This window comes from Diplotaxodon limnothrissa, linkage group LG2 (genome assembly GCF_057381915.1).
Source record: "Diplotaxodon limnothrissa isolate DT_005_m linkage group LG2, D_limnothrissa_male_GT1.1, whole genome shotgun sequence".
In the NCBI taxonomy this organism is placed as follows: Eukaryota; Metazoa; Chordata; class Actinopteri; order Cichliformes; family Cichlidae; genus Diplotaxodon; species Diplotaxodon limnothrissa.
The window spans coordinates 1929890-1938983 of NC_140597.1; the positions used below are offsets into that span (position 1 = coordinate 1929890).

The window sequence follows — 9094 nt, forward strand, 5'->3', positions numbered from 1 at the left end:
AGAGAAATGTGTTCTTTTACTGATATGAGATTTTTTAATTTTTAATATTTAATAGGAAGAGCTGCAGCAAGTTGCACATATGTGGAACACCCATCTAATACGCAGAAGCAGAAATGCAGTTGCTCCAAGTGGACGTCCGATTCTCATGTACACCATCCCTCATCTCTTTGGAGGACAGGATCATCTGAAAGAGGTTTCTCGGGAGGCAGTGGATGCTTGTAAGCAAGAATGTCAACAGAGAGGACCTTATACCTGTGATGAAGCCGTTTTCAGCTTGTGTTGCCTTCTAATGTCAGAGAACTTCTTACTTCCACCAAGCACAGCAGATGAATCCATTGAACTGTATCTCTTCCTGAGAGCCTATATACTGAAGGACTTATAAACCTAAATATAATTGGGCTTTGGGAATTTTTACGCATATATTTTTGGGTACAATGTTTTATTTGTGCAATAAACAATAGAAAAGACATTCATTATTATTTTGTTTGGATTTTCGGTTCAAGATAGTAGCAAGCAAGCATGTCTAAATATATTTAACCAAATCTGCGTACTCCAACCTTTTGGCATTTCCAATTATTTTTTAACTGAATTTCTATTATATCTGATTTCTGTTTTAAGACTGTCAAAAAAACATTTTTTTAAACTGCTGATCCGATATCATTCATGAAATATTGTTTTCAATTTTACTGAACACATTGTGCAACTGCTATTCATCCACGAACAGTTTCTTGTAAACTGGTAAATGTACAAATTCTGCATTATTTAATAATTAACAAACAGTGTTAGATGTTAACCTCCCTTTTATTTGTGTTCAAGGAGAAGAAAACACGGACTCTTGATAAACACTACAAAACTTAACTTATGTGCCAATTTTCTGTCTTTTATTCCAGTCAACTATTGCATCAAACACATTGCCTTCCAAAGTTATTCCCTTAAAATATGTTCTGAACAAATGACTGGTGGAAAGGTAAAAAATATATATATACTTGAAAATAATTAATATTAAGTCTTTTGAATTATTACTAAACAAAACATCCCCTCTAGCAGACATCTTGTATCCTACAAAACTGCACCACAGACCTGTGGAAAAGGACCTTGACACATGATAAGAACTAATAATAAGCATAGATCACCTCTTGCTGCTAACCATATGAACTTATTAAACATAATTAGTTAACATTTAAACTAGTAAAACTTTTAAGTATGAAAATTTAAACTGAAATTTACATTTTTCATGGTGGAAACAAATTGATGTTATCCACAATTTTTGAAAATAAATTCAAATATGAAATAAAACACTTCCCTGAAATTTAAGCTCTTTCTTTTTTTATACAATGATGTGTTCCCTGTTTGTGGGTTTAACAAACTTTAGAGCTTCATAGCCAGTCATTGTTAGTGCAAACCTTTCATTCTTTGGTTTAAACATGATGGACTTTAATCAAGCTATGCTGAACTCATAAGAGCTTTTAGCAGCCAAAACATTGTTCAGTTCATTTCGTAGTTCTGGGTAGGACGTGTATGTCCATGGTAGTTCCAGAAGAGGGCTGCATGTGCGTGCCACAGGTCGTTGTTCCAGTCCATCCACAGGCGTGAACAGTACCTCAACCTTGTCAACACAGATGACATCTGACCCAGTAAGAAACCTGAACATCCTTCTGAGCCCTGTATCGTCAAGTCCTCTGATGTACTGGTGCAGAAATCTGAAGCTCTGCTTCTCTGCTTGAGTGGTGGGAGAGGCAGTAAGCAACTTCAAAAGCTTTCTCGTTGTTGGCTTTTTATCCTCATACATTTGTAGGACATCTTGTGGGCTTTGAAAAGCTTCTTTTAGGAAGTAGCTTGCAACTAAGGACATTTTCTCTGCGGCATATGCTGGTTTTTGGATTAATTGTTTGTGTGCGACTTTCAGAAGAAGGCCTTTTAAGTTCTCTTTGGTTGGAAGCACTGATACATCCAGGCGATCCATGAGATCCAGCACTTCATCCCTGTCTTCATCTGAAAGATCTTCTTTTAGTGCCCTTGTTATCAGATCCCTATCTGATTGACTTAGGTAAAAGAGAAGACTTTCAAACAGCAGATCATCTGATACTTGATTCTCACCGAAGATGAGTGCCACTGTGAAAACAGGAGCAAGGCGACAAGGGAAATATCCATGGTCTTGAAATCCCTTCAGTAAAATTCTACCCATGGATTTCCACTCTTCTTCCTGCCATTTAGGAGACAGTGATGGCACTCTGAACTCCTCTCCTTCAGCTGTGTTGTCCACAAACTCTGACCAAAATGCAGCATACACATCTCTTGATACACCGTCTGCATCAGCTCCTTTTTCATCAATGTAGGTGTATTTTAGAGGGTGTATGAGGAGTGCTGGATCTTTGAACTGGCTGATCATCTCCTCCAGAATAGTAACCCTGTGAAGTTTGATGGTAACACAGACAACATCATATGATCCTGCAGAGCTTATTGCTTCATTGCTTATAGATGTTTCTGGACTACTGACTGCTGTGTTTGTTGGAGGAAGTGTAATGGATGTGATGACCAGATCATCTTCCTCAAACTGCAGGAATGGTTCATCTATTACAGTGTCATCAAGTTGACAAGGCAGAGGCTCTCCAAGGTAGGGTCCAATCATTACCTCAGATGTGTCTAATAATACATCTTCATCAGCATTCCTAGATTCTGATGATGAGATCACAACAGTGTGAGAAGCTTCTTCATCTCCTTGATGTGAGTCAGTCAGTTGTGTAACATTGTTTACATGTGTTTTCCCTCTATCATAAACTTCTTCATCATCGTCATCATTGGAAAATCTTCTTGTGCACAAGTAAAATCTCAACATTCCCATTTTAAGTGCTGAGTAGAGTTCTCCAACTGTGACATCTTCATCAAATACGGCCTCTTCCTGATAGTCTAATATGTCATGACTGAACACCTCCCATCTTCCAAATTTGCTTTTTCCACTTGGAAAGAAAAGATCTTTAGCATACTGTAATATGTCAGCTTTTTTGGAGTCTTTGGGCACATCAAAGGTCCTTGTTCCTCCTCCTCTGCGCTTTCTCACTTGCTTACCTTCATGGATCCACCCTAACTCAATTTTTCGAGTCTTTTTCTCAGCCCATTTGTTGTTTTTTGCATATGTTCTTTTTCTCTTAGAAACAAATGCCTCCTCATGATCAGGTTTCTTCTCATTTTCATTGATTCCCATCTTTTCCTTCAATTTTTCGAGCAATGAGTTTTTTCTTGATTCCTTAGTACTTGCACCACTGTTTTCCAAGCAGAACCGTCTGGCAGCTATCCGGTCACCATATGTTGGGATGTAACCAGACAGGGTCTTGTCATCCATGAAATCAATCACTGTGGCATCAATCTGTAATAACAAAGATATTTATTACTATACAGAAGTACAAGGTATACCTGCTGCCACACCACATGAGGTACCTCACTAAAAAAATGTATGTACATTTCACATGTGTTTTGATAATTGTCTGTTATTATTTTAGTGGCAGCCATCAATATTTAGCATTTTACTCTTTTCCTCTCTCTATGCCAGCAACATTAATGAGATTCTCTAACATGTTATTAATAGAAATATTACAGTATATACAACGCCCACCTTTGAAAAAGTAAATTAGCACAGAGCACAAAGGGTTGAACCCACTGGTTTTTTAAATTGAAGCCAAATATCAATATAAACACAGTTTAATTCATTTGTTTTTAGATAAACAAGGAAACATTGTGCATCACATAATATAGCGATATATTTAAGAAACCTGGAATCTGCATACGGGTTAAGTAGTAACATGTGGTCATACAACGACCCAGTTTTATACAGCGGGTTAATTTGTTTTACATTCTCCATTCCATATAGATCCACACCAATGCAGCCTACCGTTACGTCCTTACGCAGTCAAAGCGAGAGAAGCGAAAACCACTGTGGTTGCTAACTTAGCAATATGTCACATTTTTAGACGCTGTAACTTCGTAAAAAGCGAGTTTTACAAGTTTCCCCCTCAAGAGAGCACTTACGTGTTCTTGTAGCATTCGTAAGAGACAGTCCTCAGGTACACCACGATTCCGAAGAAATCTCAGAAGTGGGCTATCAGTGTTTGTGTCCATGTTGAAAGCAGGGCATTCAAAGTTAAGTGCCAGTTCTGAAGAGCGTGAGCTCTCCACAACTACCATGGATTTGGGTTTCCGAATGCAACACGTTTTACGTTCTTACAATAAAAAATGTTATTGTAATGGTATCACGTTCGTACAATATAATATTTATATTGTACGAACGTGATAATTATGTATATTGTAATAACGTGATATTATGTTGTTCAAACGTGAAAAGTATATTGTACAAACAGGAAAAGTATCTTGTTAGAACAATAAACTTTTCACGTTATAACGTGATACACTTGTATTTTTCTTTTGCCTGGGTGGCAGCTCTACGCTTCCGTAAAAAACAGCAAAAACATTTCTAAAATTAAGCAATTTTCTATCAAAACTGCTTAATAAACATTTATTTTGTTTATTTGTATTTTATTAGTATTTTCCTTAAATGTGTTAAATATATATTTTCTCATCTAAATGTCCCCTGAGCTGTGATCCAGGGGGCGGTAATGCGCCTTAACATTGGTTGCCAACCAAGAAGAAGAAGAAGCTGTGAGCCAGGAGAGAGGGGGTGAGCGAGTCCTGAGTGATTCGCTTACGCTTATGGTTCAGCACAGGAAGGGAGGGGGTGAGTAGCTCAAATGTGCTGTTAGCATGTTAGCAGAGCGATGCTACTGTGAACCGAGGAGCTATTTTCTTGATGTGAGCTTCTACTCAGGGTTTTTTCTTCCAGTTCAGAACAGAAATGCTTTTGTTAAGAAACTGGCTGTTGTTCCCCCCCCCCCCACAATTATAATTATAAGCTAGATATATTTCTACTGATGGAATTAGTTTGCTAACAGCAACAGGGATTAGTCAGTGAGTCAGTTGGGCTTGTGAATCATGGTTCACAACTCAGTAAAGTGATTCTCAAGTATTGAACGATTCGTTCACGAATCGAACATCACTACTCCACACAACGCCCGACAGCTGCCTTTCATAGTGTGTAACTTGAAGGCCCTGAGTACTTTCTCCCACACTGGAAACACTGGGATGATCACATTATTTGAACATTACCTAATAAGACTGATTCAGCACAGACAGTTATGTTAAACTTTCCTAGCAGTCCTTCACAAACAGGGAACAGTCTGTCTATTCTCTCCATCTGTCAGCTGCTGCTGGCTCTTCCTCCTCCTCTTCCTCACACACTGCTGAGTTTGTCCTGGTGGATCATCAGGGGTGCAAAGCCTCACAGATGATGTGCAGCAGTGGGTCCCTCAGTCTGTCCTCACTCTGGACACTTGCAGTCGTCACACACGGAAATCAAATGTGTGATAAGCTGCAGGATTCAAACACAAGTGTAACTTATAAACACATGTTCATACTTTTATTCCACAATCAGAGAGAAAGAAACAGAGAGAGAGTGCAGGACAGACAGACAGGTGACAGTCTCAGGTGTACACACTGCTACACAACAGCACCAGAGAAGCAGGATTTAGTGTTTGTGTTATTACGAGTGTAAACAAGAAGAGTTCCAGATGGTGCAGTGGACACATGTGTGACTGCTGTGATTAAAGCATCTTTCTTTCAGCTTAACGAGTGAACCGTCAGCTCGTTCAAACACACGTTAAAGTCCGTTTGGCTCGACACCACCGAACAGAGGCAGCAATGTAACATAGCTAACATTAACAGTGCAGTGAATCCTGCTTGTGCTGTGATGTTCAGGACTGCAAACCGAGCAGCATCACTGACTTTCAGCTTGTTGTGTTTGTGGATCTATGACTGACTTTAATTATCCACAAAATCATCACATTCTCTGTAGGATTAAGGTCGACTATTGTATCGTATATTTTAAAGTGAAGGCTTTAGAACCAAGTTAGTACAAACATCACTAATGTCACATAACTTTGCCGACATGTGCCCAACAGTAATGTTTTAATGTTCTTCATTATTAAACATTCGCACATAAATAAGGCTCTCCAGCTACACATAACAAGGTGTCAGTTTTAAAGTTAACACAGCAAGAGTCAATTGAGCCCAGAATTGAATTGTCCATGGCTGACTGTTATTGCCCAAACTCATATCTTCTTTTTCCTTTACAAACATAAATTCAGAGTTTTTATTCTCAGTCCTTGGTTCATTTAACTCAGTAGCAGTTAAAATGGATGTCTCACACTCACCAGAATTACATTGATTAGTCTTGGTCATACAGGCAGAATTTACTTCATTACAGCCTCTTTGTTCATATAATCAAATCAAAATGTATTTCTATAGCACCAAAGTGCTTCACAATTAGCAAAGAACAGAGAAAACAATAGAGAAACAAATACCGATAAATGAGAAGACAATGTATTAACATAAAAAACAAACAAACATAACAAACATAAAACAGGCCTGATGATAATCAAACTCAACTTGAATTAAAAGCCAAGGTGAAAAAAAAGTTTTAAGATGCAATTTAAAAGACTGAATATTCTCTGAAGTACGAATCTCTTCAATGAAACTACTGTACTACACTGCTGAGTGACCGTCTTCTGCTCGTCAAATACATTTCATTGCAATGTTGACTCTGTGCTAACTTGCATATGCCAAATAAAACTGAAACTGAAAGGCTGCAGATAGATAAGAGTGAGAAATAAATTGCGTTCATGTTTGCAATTTTGTCTTGTTACACAATATTTGGAATTAAATAAAACAAACAAAACACTACATTTTAGGAAATATTAGTGGGTGTTTTCGTGTTTGGTATTTTCTACTACTTGGACACTAACGTGGCCGTCCAATGAGATGACGGTGCCAGAAGTGGCCCGCGGCTCATTTGAGTTTGAGACCCCTGCTCTAAGAACTCCAAAGCGCTTTACACTACATCCAGTCATCCACATTCACACACTGGTGATGGCAGCTACATTGTATCCACAGCTGCCCTGGGGCGCACTGACAGAGGCGAGGCTGCCGGACTTCATTAAGCTTCGTTTAATGACCAAAAGAACGAGATCGTGGATATAAGTGGCAGAAATTAGCTTTCTCCGAATGGTGGCTGCCCTCTCCCTTACAGATAGTGGCCTCCTCCTGAGTGAGGTGTTCCAGGCATAATAGCAATGTATATTTTATTGAGAAACTCGTCTCTGCATTTAACCCATTCATTCAGTGAAGCAGTGGGCAGCAGTGTATAGGGACAGTACCTTGCTCAGGGGTACCTCAGGGTAGCCGTTCGGGGGATTCGAACCCCCAACCTTCCAACCATGGGGCCACCACTTTACCTACTGAGATATCCCTGCTGCATGTCCTGCTAGAAGGAGGCCCCGGGGCAGTCCCAGGACACACTGGAGGATAATATCTTTAGACTGGCCTGGGAATGGCTGGAATTAAAAGTTTAAGTTCTGCTTAGGCTGCTGCTCCTCTGCGACTCAGCACCTGCCCCTTTCTGATGGATGCCCCATTGAGGCAATTGTGTGTGTGTGTGTGTGTGTGTGTGTGTGTGTGTGTGTGTGTGTGTGTGTGTGTGTGTGTGTGTGTGTGTGTGTGTGTGTGTGTGTTAATTACAATTTTGCTAAAAAAAAAAGAATCTGGCTTGCATCAGTCACATGATGACCATTAACCAATGCCCACTCATGACAGCAGAGCGAGCTTTCAAAGAGAATGGGCGTTCTGGAGAAATAGAGGAAAATGCACATTAATTGGGAGACACTGACTGATGCAAAGAAAACCAGGGTGTACAGTGTACACTGTAGTCTATAGCACCCAGGAGTGTTAGGTTATTATGCACAAGATGGTAAGCTGTCTTCTGGCAACTGTCGAATTGAAACAAACGAGCGTGCTGTGTGTGCAACAGCACGAAAAACATTACTAAGGATGCAACGATACCAATTTTTTCAAACCGATACGATACCGATACTTGGATCTGAGTACTTGCCGATACTGAGTACAAAAACCGATACTTCTACCACACACACACACGCAAATGCAATGAATTGGAAGACAGGTTTTATTTTATTCTTAAAATAAAATCTTAATAAAAATGACCACAAAAAATTTCAAGTGAAAAATAAGCACTTCTGTTAAATTATTGCGGAGTGTCCACATTGTAATTTAACAAAATATCACTGAACTATTGGCACTGTCTCGAGCTTTCAGAATAATAAATAAACACTTCTGTTTGGAATAAAATAAACTTTTAAATTGTTGCAGAGTGTCCATATTGTAAACGAACAAACAAAATAACGAAAGTATTTGGCATTGACGAACAAACTCCTCATCTGCCCGTGGATCATCAGTCCACTGTGCCGTTAAACTGAGGACTGACATCGCGCACACACTGCTGTCTTTACCTCTTCAGAAAGTTTTGGCACCATTATCTCCCTGATGTATGGGCGGCTGGGAATTTCATATCGCGGCTCGAGTATGCTGAGAAGACGGTTCAATCCTATGTTTTCCACGACCAGCATTGGCTGGTCATCCAGAGCAATAAAATGAGTCAGAGTCTCTGTTATTTTAACTGCCTGTGGATTTTCTCTTGACATTTTTCGTTGCTTTTCCAAAACCTGAGTTAAAGTTGGCTGTTCCTGTCCACACTGCTGACATTTTGTTTAGCCTAGCTACAGCAGCCTCCAGTTTTTTTTTATCTGGAGCCGCCAGTCTCACTCGCCTAACCCTGTGCCTGTTTAGCGCTGGATGTCCCCCTAGTGGCCAATCTAAAAAACTACAACAGAAATGACATGCCACCCTCTGACTAAAGAAATAAGTTAGTATCGGTTCATGGTATCGGTTAACTTTTACGAGTATGAGTACACACACATTTTACAGTATTGGCCCCGATACCCGATGCCAGTATCGGTATCGGTGCATCCCTAAACATTACCTGTCCTTTTATTAACTGTTCAAGTAGTGCTGGTCATAGCTGCTAGCTACCTGGGTAAGGGTGTCATGGGTCTGTAGCTCTGTCCACCAATACACCCTGTATTTGTCATGATAAACTGATCAGCTGGCAGATTAGAACACAGTATGCAGGACTGAAACT

General features: G+C 39.6%; 1 protein-coding gene across 1 annotated transcript; it reads right to left on the reverse strand.

Moving 5' to 3' along the window:
- Positions 1-1309: 1309 nt before the first annotated feature.
- On the reverse strand, positions 1310-4113 carry LOC146637989 (uncharacterized). Its single transcript, XM_085365309.1, has 2 exons — positions 4024-4113; positions 1310-3364 (listed from the first exon to the last, which is right to left on the reverse strand). The coding sequence occupies exons 1-2, from the start codon at positions 4111-4113 to the stop codon at positions 1439-1441; spliced, it is 2016 nt and encodes a 671-aa protein (XP_085221435.1). The 3' UTR covers positions 1310-1438.
- Positions 4114-9094: the final 4981 nt, after the last annotated feature.